Genomic DNA, 21649 nt, shown 5'->3' with positions numbered 1-21649 from the left:
GAAAGAGGTTGTGATTGAGGTTCTGGCTGAGATTCTGACTGAGGTTCTAACTGCTGGTGTTTCTGTGCTGTTCTGCAGGAGGAAGTATAAGAAGACGTCACAGAGGTAAGGCAGGCCGAAGCTGATGCTGCTGCTGTGCTGAGTCACGGGGATTCCCTCTGCCCTGCTATAAACATCTCACACATTCAGACTTGTGTAACTAAATTGCTTCCTTCTGTAGAAAGAAATAAACTCGTTTCCTCACCATCTGCTTCTCCGTTCACTACACAACCTTTCAGAAGCTTTCATCAGATACTTTCTTATTTGTTTTATTCTGGATAAAAAGAGAAAATATATATATAATGGCTACTTCAGTTGAAACACCTACATTGTACAATTTATCAGAAACATCTACGGTACTGGTGGGACAAAATATCGATATTGTGATATATCTTATAGTTTTCAAATATCAAATATTGACTAGCCTCACAACTTATCTTACTAAAGTTCCTCCACATGGTGGCGCTATAATCAAATGATTAGGGTAAACCTGCGGTGAAAAATATTGGTAGTCTACTTCTGCAAACTGACACCAATAAATCCATAATAATTTGTGGTATTTGATTATTTAGGAGTATTTTATCCTCTTAATTTATGGTTAAAGGTCATAGAGAATTATCTTTTAATATGTAGAGAATTGCAGAATCACAGTATTATTATAGCATTGTTATCGTGTGCAATTGTGATGTCCTTCCCATCCCTATTCTACAGCTTACTAGCATAAACTGGCCACTTTATTGGAAACACCTATATAATACATATCTTCATTCACTGGCCAGTTTATTAGAAATTTGCATTTTTACACACTATTCGACTATATCAAAAACATCTACAGTGTACTAACATGCATAGGTCACTTTATTAGAAACACCTACCTTGTACTTCCACTTACTGGCCACTTTATTATAAACACCTAGCTTGCATTTTCACACACTGGCCTGCTGAAAAATTATATTATTTAAAGCAATGTCTGTCAGCTGGGTAAAAAGTTTAGCAATTTTATAAAGCAACAGTCTCTCACCATGAGGTACACTACCCAATAGAAGTAGCTTCTTAGAGCCTTTTTATAGAGCAGCCATCTCTTTTACGCCCTCGTGTGGCAAGGACTAGTATCTAATCAGACTACAACTGTAATCATTTACATAACCACAGTACATACATAAAACAAAACTGCATTGCTGATGTTAGCAGCAATCTGTGTAGTGTGATTTAGGCTGCGTCGGTGTGTCTTTGCTTTTGTAACGATGGGAAAAGTACACCTTGCGTAGCTAGAAACGCACAAAAGACATGAATTAATTCTCTTAATTAATCATGGGTGTGTTTTGGGCATAACATGAAATAAACCAATCAGCGTGTCACTTGCCTTATATTCCCTTTAAGAGGCAGGTGCTCTTTGACTTTGGCGCATTGCTATTTTATTGGTGCAGCCCTTCTCAGCAGAGAAATCTGAGTGCCTTTTTTATGGTGTGAAGGTGCGTCAGCAGATAATTTATAGAAACAGCAATGTTTTTATGTTGTATTCTGTTTACTGTTGATGTAAAAGATAGGTTTGTGTACTGCAGTGTGTCCTTGTGTTTGTGTAACAAGTGGGCGTGTAAGAGCATTGGGCAAGCATGGCCCAGCTGCGTTGCCAAGATAGCGATGAACGTCTGACTGTTGACTGTTGCCTAGGTTCTGATTGGTCAGTGGTGCACCTGTGTTTTCTGTTGCCAAGATAGCAATATGCCTAAAATGTACCTGAACACACCTAATTTGTAGACCACCATGCCCATCGGTGTAGATACAGCTCTGAAAAAATATGAAATATGAAAAAAAAGACCACTTAAAAAGTATGAGTTTATTTGATTTTACCGAATTAAAAACCTCTGGAATAAAATCAAGAGGAAGATGGATGATCACAAGCCATCAAACCAAACTGAACTGCTTGAATTCTTGCGCCACGAGTAAAGGCATGAAATTATCCAAAAGCAGTGTGTAAGACTGGTGGAGGAGAACATGATGCCAAGGTGCATCAAAACTGGAATTAAAATCCAGGATTATTCCACCAAATATTAATTTCTGAACTCTTTTTTTTTTTTTTTACTTTATGAATATGAGCTTGTTTTCTTGCATTATTTCTTGTTTTGTGGTTTAAGATTACAGTATATTTATATAACAGAACTTTGCCTTAGAATGTAAAAAACATGCAGAGTTGAATGCATATCTTTTCATCCTTATGCATATTATATAAGGTATTATTGTTTTGCATGAAGATTATTGCCCCACGTCATCGCAGCTACGGGCACGCGACAGAAGGCATGCTGCCCGCAGTGCCCGCTACCCGCGTGCGGTGCTCGGCTTTGAAAAGACATCTGCTGGGAACAAATATGTGGTGGCTGTTGCTAAGTGCTCGGCAATTATCATCAGGGAGGGATGAGCGAGGGATGAGATGAAAAGAGCGAGAGATGGGAATCGAAACGGAAAGACGGGAGGGAGAAAAGGGAGAAATGCGAAAGTGTAAACAGCAGTGACAGAAGGAGAGAGTGATAACAATAGAGTTAGAGGTGGATGGAGGGGGGATTGAGCCGGTCTAATATTAGAGCTCGAGAGTGGGTTTAATTGGCCGGGCCGCAGGGGGGCGGGCTCAGTGGAGATTTCCCTCCGCTGACTTCCTGTGCCGCTCGCCTCTGAATGACGGCTCAATGGGAGTCTGGGTAATTATGGGAGGCTAATTGGCTGCAGAGGATTCTGGGAGTGTGTCATTAGCGACGCAACGCGACGACGCAGTGAGACAAATACAGTAGTGTGTGAGAGCGGACGTGAGGGGTCTCAGCTCAGGGTGTGAGACGCTGTATGTTGGGCAGTGCAGCTGCAGAGGCTGGATGCAGTGTGCCTTGTTTTGAGCTAAAAGCATAAATAATTCATTTATTGAGTATTTTAAGTAGTTTTCTGTGTGTAAATAGTAAATAAATGACTTTGTTCAATGCAAAAATATGCTCAGATGTCATTTTGTAAACCTACTGTATTTACCACTCTGTTGTTTTGCCTCATAATGAAATACAATGATATATATATATATATATATATAGTTGTAAAAATAAATTATTTAAATAATTTCCTACATATACATAGTAAATATATTACTTTGTTTATAGCAAAAATAAGCTCAGATGTAATTTTAAAAACTTACTTTTTTCACCCTGTTTATTTGCCTCATAATGAAAGTGCTCTGATTGGCTGGTTTATGGCATGACCACGACCACGCACAGAACTCTCATACAGAATAATAGCATAGTTTTAACACTATAACAAAAACAAATCTATTTTAAAACATCAGGACACATTATCTTGCAGATTTTTTTGGGGCGAACTATTTTGATAATTTCCAAATTTCAGTTAGCCAAATTAAAAAAAATATAAATAATAATAATTTCCTAAATATATAGAAAGTAAATATATTACTTTGTTTGCAGCAAAAATAAGAGCAGATGTGATTTTATAAACCTATTGTATTTACCACCTTGCCTCATAATGAAATAAAATTAATTCCATTTTACAGAGGGCTCTGATTGGCTGGATTATTTCATGACCACAGAACCCCCATACATTATTTTAGCTTAGTTTTAATACTGTTTTAACACTAACACTAACTCTGTATTAAAAAGTCAGTGTAATTTCCAAATTTCAGCTAGCTAAATGAATCAAAAATTCATTTATTGAGTATTTTAAGTAGCTTTCTACATATAACTAGTAAATTATGACGTTGTTTGATGCAAAAATATGCTCTGATGTCATTTTATAAACCTACTGTATTTACCACCCTGTTGTTTTGCCTCATAATGAAATATAAAGATTTCCATTTTAGAGAGGGCTCTGATTGGCTGCTTTTATGGCATGACCACAACCAATCACAGAACCCTTATACAGTATTTTATCATAGTTTTAATACTGTAACAAAAACTCAGTATTAAAAAGTCAAGGGACATTAATTTGCAGCATTTTTTGAGGTCTTTTTTGGTAATTTCCAAATTTCAGTTCGCTTAATTTATCAAAAATTCATTTATTGAGTATCCACTCTTTTGTTTTGCCTCTTTTTTGCCCCAATTTAAATCCAAAAAAACGCTACATTGACCCATGAGCATGTGTGGCCTCTTGCATTGAATGTGGATGCAGTGATTTCTTTTGCTTGGGTTGCTGGAGTCTGTTCCCATGGACAATATTAGCCAGAAGTCGCCGGTCACCATCATTACCACCAACTATCAGACCTGTCCTGTCTAGCTCAAACTCAAAAATACTTGACTGTGTTCAGCCATACTCACAATATAGCACCTCACAACTGATACAGATATGGGAATTCCCAAACTTTCAGCTGATGTAGTACTTCATGATCAGTTTACTTACTGGTATCCTATTGCTTTTAAACTAGGAACTGCTTTAAGATGCTAATAAAAAATAACAATAATATAAGAAAATAAAGGAAATTAAAGGAGATTAAAGAAGATAAATAGTTTGCAGCAGACTCTGCCCTTAGTTAACATTACGTAATAAACTGGGTTACTAAGCAGCTCATTGGAATCAAAGGTGTTTCAGACCGTTTGTTTTAAAGCCTGATGAAAATTCATGAGGATGCAGGGCTTCAGAAAGTGGCCCATTAGCTTGTCCACATAAGAGCCTCCAGAGCTCTGCAGTGGTCAAAATCACACCAGAACTGCTCAATCCTTCTCCTCCTCGGAATAAACACATTTTTAACTACACTGAGGTGACAAAAGTCATGGGAGTGTAGTATATAAACTGGTCATGAAGTGTTACCCTAAGCTTGTATGTACTAGTGCATCTCAAAAAATTCAAATATCATTGAAAAGTTACTTTATTTCAGGAATTTAGTTCAAAATGTGAAACTAATATATTATATAGATGTATTAAACAGAGTGATCTATTTTAAGTGTTTATTACTTTTATTGTTGATGATTAGATTAGATAATTAGAATATTATATAATAAGACCAATTGGTACTTTTGGCAGGGTGGGCAGTGTGCCAAGTCCTGCTGGAAAATGAAATCCGCATCTCCATAAAAGTTGTCAGTAGCAGAGGGAAGCATGAAGTGCTGTAAGATTCCTTGTATATATTCCCTGTTTGTTTATTTATTATCTCTAGTTGGTTTAGTTTAGGTTCTTTGATTTGTTATTGGTTATTTGTGTATCTTTGTTTCATGTTACTTGTTCCTTGTTTTCTTGTTATTTATTTATTAAATTATTATTTATTTTCACCCTACCTGCACTTGTGTCCGCTTTCCTCGCCACCCTGCCTGGGTATTTCCTGACAATCAGCAGCAGAGATGGTATTTGTTTATAGCTGTATTAATTATCTGGGTAATAAATCAGGTTAAGCTACACCTGAACAGCTTTAGCACCTTTAGATCAAACTTATAGAGCTACAGCTGATAGTGGGGGGGGGGGGGGGGGGGACTCCTTTAGAGTTTTTTCAGTTAGGTTATTTTGGTCCACATTTGAGTGTGATTACTGTATTCACAGGAAGTTCCAGCTCTGGCTCATGGTTGTTCTCTCTCGTCGGATAGTGTGAGCCATCTCCTTTCACATTCACACAAGCACAGACTTCTGGGAATGTACTGGTAATGAAACAGTAAAGTGTGTGTGGACTTTTTTGCACTTCTTCAACTTGAGGTCCAATTGTGAAACCAGTGGTAATTCCCGAGATGTTATCAGGCCCATAACTAGGATTTTAACACATGTAGAGTGATACAACAGAGTGATATGTAACTTAAAATTGCATATGAGAGGATCTGGATACAAAAATGAAGCTTATATCAGACGAGTAACTACTACTGGAGATCTCTTGATGCAAACAATGCTTTAAATGGCCTTTCTTATTTAGATACAGTTTCAATTAACGTATCTGTATAATGACAAGGAAGACCCATGTCAAACTTGAATTTGTATTTCCCTGCTTATTAAAACCAGCATACAAGACTCTTTATTTTATTATTATTTCCTAAAATAAAACATATCACTTCCAGCTAATAGAGGCAGCCTACTGAATACATCTTATCTCTCCTTATCTCTCTAATGCCCAGAAATTACACACCAAATTTAGAGAATAATTTATATATTTAGTATATGTATATATTGTATAATGTCAGTGTCATGCAAAAGCCTTGTATCTTCATAAAATCAACCTCACAGGAGCGTTGTACATTGTTCTATTGGTCCATTCAGCCATAACATTAAGACCGCTGACATCTGGTGACAAGTGAAAACTCACTGACTATCATCAGCATATCTACATATTAATCGATATATATGAAACAGTGAATTAAGAGTTGGTTTACTTAGTGGTAATGTTATGGTGGATCAATGTATGTAGATATGATTATATAATTAGGAATATTTTATGCACTTAGACAGGTGCATCTCAAAAAAATTAGAATATCATTAAAAAGTTATTTTATTTTAGTAAATCAGTTTTAAAAATGTGAAACTCATATATTATATAGACGTATTAAACACGGAGTGATCTATTTTAAGAGTTTATTTATTTTTATTGTTGATGATTATAAACAAAACAAAAATCGGTGTCTCAGAAAATTAGAATATTATAAATCTAGACCAATTGGTACTTTTGTCAGTGTGAGCAGTGTGCAAAGTCAAGTCCTGCTAGAAAATGAAATCTGCATCTCCATAAAAGTTGTCAGTAGCAGAGGGAAGCATGAAGTGCTGTAAGATTTTGCGGGAAAACAAAACTGCACTGACTTTAGACTTGATAATAAAACACAGTGGATCAACACCAGCAGATGACAGACATGACTCTCTAAACCATCACTGATTGGTGGAAACTTCACACTAGACCTCAAGCAGTTTGGACTGTGTGTCTCTCCACTCTTCCTCCAGACTCTGGTTCCTTGATTTATAAATGAAATGTAAAATGTACTGATGATCAGTGATGGTTTGGAGAGTCATGTCATCTGCTGGTGTTGATCCACTGTGTTTTATTATCAAGCCCACATTCAGAGCACTTCATGCTTCCTTCTGCTGACAACTTTTATATAGATGCAGATTTCATTTTCTAGCAGGACTTGGCACACTGCCCACACTGCCAAAAGTACCAATTGGTCTTTTAATATAATATTATAATTTTCTAAGATACTCAGTGTTTAATACATCTATATCATATATGAGTTTCACATTTTGAACGGAATTACTGAAATACAGTAACTTTTCAATTCAAATTATTCTAATTATTTGTGATGCACCTGTACTCTATGAGAATGTATGCACATGTAGCACATGAAGTCGAGAGCGCTATGCTAATGTAGCCCCCTCACACAGGTGCCTCTCACACCTGCATGTAAATCACACCAGCAATCAGTGCCTAGTCAGCATACACACAAATACACACACACACACACACACACACACACACTTCACATAATCAAGTGATGCTCCACTTGTCCATTGATGCTAAGAGGGGGTAACTGAACCCACTAAAAAAAAGAAAAGAAAAGAACAGCGAGAGAAACAGGGAGCGAAGTGCAGCCAAGCGTAGCGCAACAGAGCGCTTGGCTAAGACAGAACCGCCAGAGCTTTAGACAGAGCTGTCTGAAGGGGGTTTAATGCGAAGCACAGCAATTTGCACGTCCTCGGAGCAGCAGCGTGCACGTCAGTCGTGAGCGCGGCCAAGAGAAACCTGCTGATTGGACGGGGTAAACAGGCAGGCCGTGTTATTGGAGTTAGCGCAGTTCGCGACGGCCTGTTTAGCTTTAGCTGCTGTTGTCGCAGGCGATCTCGAGTGGGCTCACAGTGACGCAGATTGCTGTGGAATTCAGGCCTGGACCATGCCAGCGGTTTTGGGAGGAAAATGAACACATGCACGCAGGCTTAAGCCTTTACACACACACACACACACACACATACACACACATACACACACACAGCTGTTTTATGGACTTTCCATGAACCTACAGTGAGAACCGTTAATCAGCTCTCAAAGCGCAAAAGTTAGTCACAGCAACTTCAATACAGGAACTGCCTTAACAAAAGTTATTAGTCAGCCTTGTGGCCTTCCCAGCCACAAAAGTTTGGACACACCTTCTCTTTTTCAATGGTTTTCTTCATTTTCATGACTATTTACATTGTTGATTCTCACTGAAGCATCAAAACTATGAATGAACACATGTGGAGTTTTATGTACTTAACAAAAAAAAAAAAAGGTGAAATAACTAAAAACATGTTTTATATTCTAGTTTCTTCAAAATAGCCACCCTTTGCTCTGATTACTGCTTTGCACACTCTCGGCATCATTCTCTCAATGAGCTTCAAGAGGTCTTGTTCCAACAGTTTTGATGGAAGGAGTTCCCAGAGGTGTTTATTAGCACTTGTTGGCTCTTTGCCTTCTTCACTCTGTGCTCCAGCTCACCCCAAACCATCTGGATTGGGTTCAGGTCCGGTGACTGTGGAGTTTCAGCTCATTTTTTGTTAAGTACATAAAACTCCACATGTGTTCATTCATAGTTTTGATGCTTCATTGAGAATCTACAATGTAAATAGTCATTAAAAAATAAAGAAAACGCATTGAAAAAGAGAAGGTGTGTCCAAACTTTTGGCCTGTTCTGTATCTGTTAACTTTAGTACTTTAGTGTCCCACAGAACTCTTTTCCCACACTGTGCACTGTGCTAGGGCAGACCTCTAGCTAAGAAATTATCACATTTTAAAGTAGAACAACACAGGAACACTTATGTAATGTTTAAAATGCTGCTCTTCAGCTCTTCTTTGTTCGGGGAGCAGGTCAAACCAAACTGAAGCTGGTGCTGCTGGAGATGTATTTATGCTAATGTGGCTAATGTTTTATGCTAATAATGTACACTATATTGAAAATAAAGTTGTGTGGAACATGTTGATTCATTGTTTTAACTTTGAAATCAAGGAATTAACCTGTAGTTGGTTTCTCTGGTCCGAATCAGTTGATGAGTTTGCTTATTTGGAGCGCTTATCCCTCTGTTTGGTTTGTTTTCACACAGGCACAAACCTAAACGCACCAAAATGCGCTCCAATAAACCACATGAGCACATCGTCTCCTCTGATTGGTCAGAGCTGTCTGGCACGAGAGCAAGAAAAAATATATATTTTCTGCACTTTTAAAAACACTGTGTTTTATATGGCATGTGCAGTGACCAGTGAACGCTGCACATACCGCACTAAGTGTAAACAGCATGGAGCACAGAGACAGTGTTTGTTCTTAGTTGTGGTAATTAGTGTTATCTGGATAATATATCATATTAAACTACACCTTATCAGCAGGTGAGCTCAATTAAAAGGAGTATATTTGATAGCTGGGTCGAATCGAGACCAGATTACGTTCTCATCCAACAGTCTTACAATGCTAGAGATTAAATGAAATTGATAAAATTTATTCTTTATTAAATGGAACCCTACACCTAACCTTAACATTATTTTTTTCATAGACAGGTTTAAGGTTATATTCATGTTGTTTTGTTATATAAACTGAGGACAATATTTCTTCCAAATTCCAAATAAAAAATTATTTAGAGCATTTATTTGCAGAAAATGAGAAATGGCTGAAATATCAAAAAATATGCAGAGCTTTTAGACCTCAAATAATGCAGTTCAGAAATCAATATTTGGTGGAATAACCCTGTTTTTTAATCACAGTTTTCATGCATCTTGGCATCATGTTCTCCTCCACCAGTCTTGCACACTGCTTTTGGATGATAACTTTATGCCTTTATTCCTGGTGCAAATTCAAGCAGTTTAGTTTGGTTTGATGGTTTGTGATCATCCATCTTCCTCTTGATTATATTCCAGAGGCTTTCAATTTGGTAAAATTCAAAGAAACTCATCATTTTGAATATTACTTAAACATTTATGGGGCATCCATAGTGAACCATTCAAGTGACAGCCAAAGAGACCCAGTAACAGTTTTTGAACAGTTTATATACTGATGTCCCCTGGCTTTTGGAATTTCAGTGTCAATGTTAGTCAATGTAAGACCACACTCTCGCTCTCACTCTCTCTCTCTCTCTCTCTCTCTCTCTCTCTCTCTTACTTTTTATTGTGATCTTTTAGCCCCTTTTCAGAGCTACCAGATCCCTCCTTCTCTTTCTCCTCGCGCCTCGTAATTAGAGGGGTAATTACTCAGCTCAAATGAGCCCCACATCCAGCCTTAATTACATTCCTCTTCTCTCCAGCGCTCTGCCCCCTTCCTTCGCTCGCCCCCTTTACCACCCCAGTGGGCCAGGTGCTGGTTCCCCCTGCCCGTGCGGAGCTGCTTTGTGGGTGCAGGTGTGAGCGAACGCCCGCCCCCTCCATCCAACTCAATCCGACTACATCCGTGACTTCTGCTGTCAGGACTGATGTGGTGGAACACGGTTAAGGCAGCCAGAAGAGTTTTTTTTTAAGGTGGACAGTTTAAGTGGACTTGACCTGACCTGACCTGAGCTGAGCTGCAGCATAAATACATGGTGCAACTGTTGGGTCAGCAACTGAATCCACGCTTTAGGGCTTTTAGCTTCTATTGGGAATTACTGCAAGTGACAGGCTGGTTTTTACTGGCTTTCAAGCTGTGGCAGGTCTACTAGAACCCACCCAATAAATGTGCATTTACAGTGAGCTCTGTAATTAAAGATGGCTAGAGTGGTCTTTCAGAAATGCCCTGGCTTTGGAGGGAACTTTGTTAGGAATGTAGGAGTCTAATATGCTACGCTCTAAAAAACAGAGGTACGATACGAGTACTTTTTTGTACTCAAAGCTACACTCTTCATAATTGTACCCTCAAAGGTACAATATTGGTCTTTACAGGGTCAGATTTGTTCCCTCTGAAGTACAAAGTCATTTCTAACAGCAATAAGTACAGATTTGTACCATTTAACCAGCCAAAGGGTACATTCAGTATTCTGTATCTCTGCACTAATACACTATATACTGTATATTTAAATTTCACATTTTTTATTTGAAAGCCAGACAATTTTGGATCATCAAGTTTTTGAGCCATATTCAGTTGATGATTATGTTTATAATCTTTATAATCTATACTGGCACAAAAAACATGGGTACAAAAAAGGACTTTCACTGAAAGGTACTTTTTTGTACCTCAATATAAGGTACAGCCCCAGAGACAAGCTTTGTAGTCTTTTAAGTACAAATCTGTACTTACTTTTCTTAGTGTGTAATATACTGATGATAATGTGAGTATAGGGAGACCAACGACTGTAGAATACATGTATGGACAGTGCAACATCTCTGTTGGCTGGTTACAGTATAATGTGTTGCTCTGCACACTTAGTTCAATGAAGGCAGTCTGAGACTCTTGGAGAAGAGGGTACGTTCTCTGATTTTGCTATTTATAGGTTTATGTTTGAGTAAAATGAACATTGTTGTTTTATTCTATAAACTACAGACAACATTTCTCCCAAATTCGTAATAAAAATATTGTCATTTAGAGCATTTATTTGCAGAAAATGAGAAATGGCTGAAATAATATTTTAAAAAAGGCATCAAATAATGCAAAGTTCATAAAACATATTCATTTTCATACAGTTTTAAGAGTTCAGAAATCCATATTTGGTGGAATAATCCTGGTTTTTAATCACAGTTTTCATGCATCTTGGCATCATGTTCTCCTCCACCAGTCTTACACACTGCTTTTGGATAAGTTTATGCTGCTTTACTCCTGGTGCAAAACTTCAAGCATGGAGCTTCAGCTTGGTTTGATGGCTTGTGATCATCCACACAGCAAAAAACTAAATCTTGGCAAGTGAAATGATCTACTTTCAAGGCAATAAATTGTTTAAGTGTAATATTGCTTAACTTATTTTATGAAAAATGACCTTATTTAAAACCATTTGAACTCAAAATAAGCACAAAAAGCCCCCAGTGAAGCTATTCTGATTCTTGTGTACAAGTTTAAGCCAGAAAAAAATGGATTTTTGCTTGATTTAAGTCTTACTACACTTATTTTGAGACTTATTTCAAAAAATCTTATCAAGAAAAATTTACTCACCCCATTGGCAGTTTTATTTGCTTTAATTTAAGCGTCTACGTCTCAATTTACATATATTTTGTCTATTTTTTTCTAATGGATTTTGTGCAGTGCATCTTCATCTTGATTATTTCCCAGAGGTTTTCAATTTGGAAAAATTAAGGAAAAACATCATCATTAAGTTTTTTTTTTTTGTTTGTTTTGTAGTTGGCATCCCTTGTTTGGATGTGCACTGGATGTACAAGCAATGCTTCACCAGAATGTTAAAAAATGTCTAATTATGAAACAACACAACACTTATCTGCATAATTTGGTAATGTTTTCCCCACCCACTCAAGGCTGCCAGGAAATGATTCATATAATTTCACAGGTAGGTTTTTACTGTATGTGGGTGGAGAGTTTCTGATTGAGCCACTTTGAACCATTATCTGCATTATTTAACCTACGTAAGATATGAAGCATATTTTAAGTGATATGTTTTTCTTTCCTTTCACTTCCTTGATTTTCGATTGATATAGAACATGTTTTTTGGTCTAGGGAACATATTTGTCACTTTACGTCCCAGAGGCTTGTTGCTAGCCTCTCTCTGCTAGCTCTTAAAGGAAGGAAACGGTGGGCTCATATCTCTATTCTTCCTCACTGCAGTGCTGCTCTGGCGATCGTTGGCATATATCAAGCGCTAAACCAATCATAACCCCTCGCTCCAATGATCCCGCTCAGAAGCAGTCCTTATGCTGCCAGCAACGCCTAGATTTACACCCATTCCATCAGGGGCGAGTCTACATCCCCCTCTCTCTCTTTCTCCTGGCATCTCGCCGACGTACCTCTTCTGAGGTCAATGAAGCGTAGAGGGACATTCATACTGGTTTATTAAGGCAGAGCTGACCGTAACCAATCCATCAGCCTCTGGATCTGTCATTAGCTACAGTTACGGCAGGCCTGGGCCTGAGTGGGTTGCACTATTGCACTGAGACTCTCCCAAGTACACTATTTATTTGGCTATGCTTTATTTTATCAAGAAAACCCTTTCTGGAGTTGAAGTTTTAATCCTTTTTAGCAGAAACATCAACAATTAAAAAAAGGGCGAGTCAAGTCAGATCTAAAGTTTTTATTCCAGTCATCCCAGTTATCTATGTATATGTAGGGTTTGGGGGTTGATTTAGTTCTGTCTCTGTGTGTTGAGGAGTCTGATGACCTGAAGGAAGAAACTGTTGCAGATCCTGGAACCCAAACCAAATGGTAATGCAGCAGGTTTAGAATACTCCCTATAGTCACTCTTTACAAAACGGTGAGGTTATGAGGTTGTAGATGTTCTGTTTTTAGTCTCTTTAGAGGAAAAGGAAGTGGAAGTGGTAAGGCCGTGGCTATGGAACTGGCTTTGCAGGACCAGGTGAAGAAACTTAGAGTTCTTCAAGATTTCCAATTTAGTACAGCTGTTGATATTTAGGGTTTTAGTCTAGATCTATAGTGTACCAATCAATTGCAGATTTCGCAGCTGGATTTAGGGCGTGTCGTGTGTCTTTGGTATGGTGAGGGTGCAAAAAATACACCTTGCACGGCTCAAAATGCAAAAAAGGCATGAACTAATTCCCTTTAACTAATCATGGGTGTTTTGGGTGTAACATGAAATAAACCAATTAGTGTTCCAGTTGTCATTCCCTTTAAGAGGCAGGTGAGCTCTGAATTTGGCACATTCGTATCTAAACAGCGCGGTGCTTCGTGCTTCGTTTCAGCAGAAGATACTGACCTGCAAGCTCACCAGAAGCTCACTTAAGGGAACAGCAATGTTATTTTATTCTTTATTCTGTTTGTTTCTGAGTTAAAAGTCAGGTTTGTGCAAATATAGGAATGGACGGTTGACTGTTGTCTAGGTTCATTTCAGTCAGTGGCGCTCTTGTGTTTTTTCACCGCCAACATATAAATGCACCAGAAATTTACCTGAACACACCTCACTTCCAGACCACCACACCCATCAGTGTAGATTTATTCCTAAACTCTGTTTGACGCTATTTTAACAGCGCAGGAGCAAGCATGAAAATAGGCTGCTATTTGTTGAAGGGGTGTAAGATAGTAAAGAGCATCGCGGTTTCCCTTGTATTCAACAACCGTCATTGCAAAGAGGGTCCAAGGAACTTTTTCATTTTTTTACAAAATGGTTCAGAACAAAGATGACCTTTCTCATCAGGACAACAGGCCTGTGGTAAAGACAGTTGAAGAGTTTAATGCAAATTACTGGTAATTCTGGTAATTGATAACAGATGCTAGCTTTACTCAGAGAACAGAAAGTGAGAATGGAACAGAATAGAGAATGGTAGAGGTTTTCCAGGCTTTCAGATTGTACAGTATGCAGGGTTGTAGAATAACTTAACTATGACTTTAAAAGCGATTAAACATATAGTGTGAAATGTTTAGGCATTGTAAGCCATTTCTTTATAAACCCTTACACCTGCAGTTTATAATGTGTTATGAATGTCACTGTAAGTACCTATTTAGAGTTATTATACAGGCTTACTACAGTCATTATAAGGTTTTATGCATGCCATATAATGCATTATGAATGCATTAATTACACAGGATTCATAGGAAGTGTTACCCAAAGTATTTGTACTTGTACTTGGCAAAAGTCATGGGACACACAGGTACTACCTACTGTTATCTTTAGTAGATACTGTACTAAGATAAAAGTAGATGAATACTTTTAGTGACAATATTGTATTCAGGCTAATCAAACAGGATAATAGTAATAAAAATAATAATAATACTATCAATTTTGCTCATCCTCTCATGGTCTACTGGCTATAAAACAGTGTACATATCCAGTGTCAACTTGTTTCGCTCACATATGATTGTCTCTGAGAAAAAAAAAAAACACAGGCGTCTCTCCTGAATGAAGGTCGAGCTTTTTTATTGGTCCTGGATTGCAGCTGAACGAAATGAAAGAAACCCGACCTTCAGTAAGAGCTGTAGACCTTGTGACGGTGGCCTTAAATACTGAAATCTCGCGGTTAGCACTCGCTGGCCTCCCATCGCAGCCCCTGGCGCGCTATTGTTCATTCCAGCTAAGGGTATAATTAATAAGGGTCTAATTGAGCCGCTAATGGAATATTAATCAGCTGCAGAGAGGAGCTCGCTCGCGCCAAAAATGTCAAGGATTCACCGTCATGCGTTTAGGCTCGGATAGGTGTGTCTAGTTGGAAGCCTGGAAGCCTGGAAAAGGCCTGGAAAAGGGAACAATGGCTCTAGTGTGAGGAATTCTGGGAAGTACTAGTTTGTGTGTGTGTGTGTGTGTGTGTGTGTGTTTGTTTGTGTTGTTAGAATGAAGGTCGATGTGCATTAGTCATGTGCATTAGTGCGCAAAACATTTATAGAGGACAAAAGCACTCGAGACTGTTATTGTAAAGAACAAGGTAAAGAGCTTAGCGTGCATCACCTTCAAATACAGATAGATACATAGATAGATAGATAGGTAGATAGATAGATAGATAGATAGATAGATAGATAGATAGATAGATAGATAGATAGATAGATAGATAGATAGATAGATAGATAGATAGGTAGGTAGGTAGGTAGGTAGGTAGGTAGGTAGGTAGGTAGGTAGGTAGATAGATAGATAGATAGATAGGTAGGTAGGTAGGTAGGTAGGTAGGTAGGTAGGTAGGTAGGTAGGTAGGTAGATAGATAGATAGATAGATAGATAGATAGATAGATAGATAGATAGATAGATAGATAGATAGATAGATTACAGTTAGTTAATTGCATGCACTGCTGACAGAGATGTGCAAACGCACATACTGTACATCCTACACCCTGTGGCAAGGCGAGTTCTGATGCTCATTGCTATCTTATGCCCCGCTAACAGTCTTTTTGGGCGTAACGTGAAATAAACCAATCAGTGTGCCAGTTGCCTCACATTCCCTTTTTTATTTTTGTACTGTGTCTGTGTGTTTGTGTTTATCGAGTGGGGATGTACAGTCAACTGATGACTCTGATAATCGACTGTTGACTGTTGTCAGGGTTTTATTCCGTCAGTGGCGCTCCTGTGTTTTCCACCACCAAACTAAGTAGAAACACGACAGAAATGTAAATGAACAAACCTCACTTCCAGACCATCAAACCCATCAGTGTAGATTTATTCCTAAACTCCTAAAAAATACATATTTTGATAACTAGTATAGTAAAAATGCCTATCGTATTATAAATCAAAATTATGCTCTTATTCATGTTGTAAAGTAATATACAGTACACGCCAAAAGTTTGGACACACCTTCTCTTTTTTTAATGCGTTTTCTTTATTTCCATGACTATTTACATTGTAGATTCTCACTGAAGCATCAAAACTATGAATGAACACATGTGGAGTTTTATGTTTCCTAACAAAAAAAAAGTGAAATATCTAAAAACATGTTTTATATTCTAGTTTCTTCAAAATAGCCCCCCTTTGCTCTGATTACTGCTTTGCACACTCTTGGCATCATTCTCTCAATGAGCTTCATTAAGAGGTGGTCACCTGAAATTAAATGGTTTTCCAACAGTCTTGAAAGAAGGAGTTCCCAGAGGTGTTTATTAGCACTTGTTGCTCCTTTGCCTTCTTCACTCTGTGCTCCAGCTCACCCCAAACCATCTGGATTGGGTTCAGGTCCGGTGACTGTGGAGGACAGCTCATTTTTTTTTGTTAAGTAGATAAAACTCCACATGTGTTCATTCATAGTTTTGATGCTTCAGTGAGAATCTACAATGTAAATAGTCATGAAAATAAAGAAAACTAGAGACCTAGACATTTAAAATGAAATAAAAAACAGAGGAATAAGACCTCTAAATACAAGGTTGTGAAGGAAATGCACTCCAGGACTGCAGGCTATTGCAGTTACAGAAGAGCTGGATGGTCAGGAGATGCACTGATCTGCTCTATCGCTGCAGACAGTGGGGGGAATTTGACCCTAATGGACTTTCTGTGTTGTTCTTAAGCACCTCCTCTGTGGTGAGACTCAAATAGCTTAATGGAGACGATGGAGTGATAGTAGTAGGGGAGGGTAGTGTTTGTGTCCGACAGATAAGCTGCCGTCAATTCAGGTCGTAGTCACTGACCTCTGCTCTCTTTAATAATTAACTGCTGGTCATTATTTTACCCTTTTTCATTTTTGTAATAATTCAACCCATTTAACCCCTCTCACACTCTAACTACCAACAGCTATATTAAAAAAAATAAGAGACCACTTAAAAATGATGAGTTTCTTTGATTTTACCAAATTGTGATGGATGATCACAAGCCATTAAACCAAGCTGGAGAGTGGCATGAAGTCCAAAATCCAAAAGCAGTGTGTAAGACTGGTGGAGGAGAACATGAGGCCAAGATGCATGAAAACTGTGATTAAACACCGGGATTATTCCACCAAATGTTGATTTCTGAACTCTTAAAACTTTATGAATATGAACTTGTTTTCTTTGCATTATTTGAGGTCTGAAAGCTCTGCATCTTTTTTAATATTTCAGCCGTTTCTCATTTTCTGCAAATAAATGCTCTAAATGACAATATTTTTATTTGAAATTTGAGAGAAACGTTGTCCGTAGTTTATAGAATAAAACAACAGTGTTCATTTGCTGTACTTCAGCAACACCTTAGCAGCCACCTAGCGACACCCTAGCAACCAACAGCTTTGCCATAGGAAGGTCTTATCAACCACCTAGCAATACTGTATCAACCATTTATCACTTAGAAGCAAAATTTGAAAGACTCACCTAATAGTGGCAGTCTAATAGAAGCACCTTAGCAACCAACAGCTATATGATAGCAACCATATAAAAAAAAACACTTTATCAACCAACAGCGGCCACCAAGCAAGACCATAGCATCCACCTGGAATACCTTTTTCACTACCTAGAAACAGAATAGCAACACCATAACATCCACCTGGCATACCCTATTTACTACCTAGTAACAGAATAGCAACGCCATAGCATCCACCTAGGATACCTTATTTACTACCTAGTAACAAAATAGAAACACCACAGCATCCACCTAGGATACCTTTTTTACTAAATAGTAACAGAATAGCAACACCATAGCATCCACCTGGCATATCCTATTTACTACCTAGTAACAGAATAGCAACGCCATAGCATCCACCTAGGATACCTTATTTAGTACCTAGTAACAAAATAGAAACACCATAGCATCCACCTAGGATACCTTTTTTACTAAATAGTAACAGAATAGCAACACCATAGCATCCACCTGGCATATCCTATTTACTACCTAGTAACAGAATAGCAACGCCATAGCATCCACCTAGGATACCTTATTTAGTACCTAGTAACAAAATAGAAACACCATAGCATCCACCTAGGATACCTTATTTAGTACCTAGTAACAAAATAGAAACACCATAGCATCCACCTAGGATACCTTATTTAGTACCTAGTAACAAAATAGAAACACCATAGCATCCACCTAGGATACCTTATTTACTACCTAATAACAGAATAGCAACGCCATAGCATCCACCTAGGATACCTTATTTACTACCTAGTAACAGAATAGCAACACCATAGCAACCACCGGCTTGCACATCTTGCTTTTCTCGTTCTTCCCATGTAATTGATTGGGATTTCTTTTATTGAATTTTACATTGATGTCAAATTCTGAATGTTAGCATTTGTTATATTGTTTTTATGGAATTTTATAGACTTTTTTGAAGTTTTTGATCTTCTCTGCGCTGCAGTCTTTGATGTTTTATTATAATTTTAGTGTGTGTGTGTGTGTGTGGAACAGTGTCAGTGTTGGGATGATTATCCGTGCGGCTGGTGATAATCACAGTGTGTTGTTTTTCGCTGATGTGTGTCTCGGATACGCAGGAAACAATCCCACAGTGCACTACAACGCTGTTCCTGCACAGTGGGGCATTCTGCCAGAGCAGCTGCCTTTAATACAGCTATTACAAAGACCTGATCATGTGGGCATATGGCTGTGTGTGTGTGTGTGTGTGTGTGTGTGTGTGTATCCATCCGTCTATCAAAGTGACGCGGCTTTCATCTCATGGTGTGAAATGTAGATTTGGTGACCTTTTTAAAATTGAAATTGCCTTTATTGGCCGGAAGATCGCGCCGGTGACAAACTGACCTTTTCTCCGGCGGTTAAGTGCAGGAAATTGGTGTCAGGTGCTTAACTGTATTGACCACGGGCCTGATTGTGTCTTGAAGTTTGAGTCTTAATTTAGTTATAGTAGAGACGGTGAGGACGTGCGGCGATTTTAAAACAACGTGATCCAAAGATCCAAATCCAGTTACGCTGCTGGAGAGCACGTGAATCCCATTTTCTCATTTTTAGATTAAACTGAACTTTGTTAAACTCAGCTGTGCAAAAGAGAGAGACCACTCTTCAATTTTCCCATTTGTGTTTTAAAAAAAAGATTTTAAAGGGTTTTCCATCCAATAAAAAAAAATACTCCAAATAATGCCTTTTTTAATATACTAAGCTGAGGTGGAAAGTCAGAAAAGAGGGACAGAAACAAAGACGTATCAAGATGTTTATTTTAAATACTACTGGTACTTTATCACTATCAATACTCATTATACCCTCTGTAGTACTCCCTATACTCTCTATACTTCACTATGCTACCGCATACTATTCCCTACACTACACCAATATACCCCTATGCTCCCTATTCTACCTTATACTGCCCTAAACTCCATCTACTACCTTATACTCCCTATACTACTCTATACTATCTATACTCATATAATACCCTATACAACTCTTTACTCCCTATATTACCCTATAGTATTCTATACTCTGTATATGACCCTATAGCACCCTATACTACCCTGTACACCCCTATACTCCCTATAATATCCTATACTACTCTATACTCCCTATACTACCATATAATACTCTATATTACCTTTTACGCCACTATACTTCCAATACAAGCCTATATTAACTCAAACTTTTCATTCTACCCTATACTTTCTATTTTATTTTTACTGCTTATACTACCCTATAATATACTTCACATACTTAATATACTCCTTATATTGTCTCATACTATATATATTCTTTTTACTATACCCACTATATCTTATGCTCCTTATACATATTATATCCCCCCTGTACTACCCTGTACTACCCCCTATACTTACATCCTTTACACCCCTATACTCCCTATACCCCCGAAACTCCCTTTACTACCCTTTACTATGGGTAGTACACTATGCCACCCTATACTCCCTTTTATATACTTCCTAACCTAACATAAACTCTCCACACTCTAAGAAAAGTAAGTACAGATTTGTACCTAAAAGAGTACAAAGCTTGTCGCTGGGGCTGTACCTTATATTGAGGTACAAAAAAGTACCTTTCCATGAAAGTCCTTTTTTGTACCCATGGTTTTTGTGCCAGTTAAGATTATAAAGATTATAAACATTATCATCAACTAAATATGGATCAAAAACTTGATGATGCAAAATTGACTGGCTTTCAAATAAAAAAATGTGCAATTAAAATATATATTGTTAATTAGTACAGTGATACAGAATACTGAATGTACCTTTTGTTTGGTTAAATGGTACAAATTTGTACTTATTGCTGTTAAAAATTACTTTGTACTTCAAAGGGAACAAATCTGACCCTGTAAAGACCAATATTGTACCTTGGAGGGTACAATTATGAAGAGTGTACCTTTGAGTACAAAAAAGTACTCATATCGTACCTCTGTTTTTTAGAGTGCATTCTACCCTATACTTACTATATTTTTATTCTCTCTATACTTAACATAACATATTCCCTATACCTAATATACTCCCTATACTATATTATACTTTATATTTTATTTATATTATTTATGCTACACTATACTCTATACATTACCCTATAATTTATATATTCCCTACTCTGCCCTATGCTACGCTACCCTACACTCTCTATACTATCCTATACTCCTTATAATTTTTTTTTCTCCCTATACTACCCTATAAAACCTTATGGTACCCTATACTTCTTGTTATACCAAATACACCTTTTACTACACTAAACTACCTGATAATATACCTTTAATATACCTTTTTTCTATCCTGTACTCCCTATGTGTAACCAGAACTGTCTGTTGTGTTTGCACTCCCAGATTTGAGCTGAACGTTATGTGGGTGGCATGGAGATTTCTGCCCTCATTATGTGGGCAAATACTTGTCCTGCTTTGGATCTCTGAACAATCGAATCAATCATGTATTTTTTATTTAAAGATCAAAAAATAATTAAGATTATCTCAGCAAAAATCTGGAATAGTGTGCTTCAATTGGAAACTCAAATTGCTCAGAATTAGCCAACACATCCAAAACAACTGAGGAAACCCCCTCAGAACCCCCCGTAAAACTACGTAAAACTGCTACACACTTGATTGACAGTTGCTTGTCCACACTGACGCAAAAGATTGCCTGATCATTTTGATTGGCATCAATATTAAGCGTCCAGTCTGCATCAGGCTGGCGCTGCATTTTTAATGAGCTGAAGTCGTGGAGCGAGGCATTAATAGGTGTCCTGCTGCGAGTCTCCGTGCCTCTCCTGTTCGATCAGCCGCAGCTCCCGCAGCCCGCACTGCGGTGGCGAGAAGGACAGCGTCATGTTCATT

General features: G+C 37.9%; 1 protein-coding gene across 9 annotated transcripts in view; it reads left to right on the top strand.

Moving 5' to 3' along the window:
* Positions 1 to 21649, top strand: part of pde1cb (phosphodiesterase 1C, calmodulin-dependent b) — a 175854-nt gene that overhangs the window by 95343 nt on the left and 58862 nt on the right. For 6 of the 9 annotated variants that reach the window (XM_049476571.1, XM_049476572.1, XM_049476574.1 and 3 more), the window contains one exon: positions 1 to 105. This exon is cut by the window's left edge. The exons of 1 other annotated variant lie outside the window; for it this stretch is intronic. In XM_049476571.1, the coding sequence (XP_049332528.1) occupies positions 1 to 105 (105 nt within the window). The remainder of the gene's footprint in view (positions 106 to 21649) is intronic. 2 more of the 9 variants (XM_049476577.1, XM_049476576.1) reach the window with 1 other exon arrangement.

This window comes from Astyanax mexicanus, chromosome 4 (genome assembly GCF_023375975.1).
Source record: "Astyanax mexicanus isolate ESR-SI-001 chromosome 4, AstMex3_surface, whole genome shotgun sequence".
Classification (NCBI taxonomy): Eukaryota; Metazoa; Chordata; class Actinopteri; order Characiformes; family Acestrorhamphidae; genus Astyanax; species Astyanax mexicanus.
This window is presented reverse-complemented; position numbering and strand designations above follow the sequence as displayed.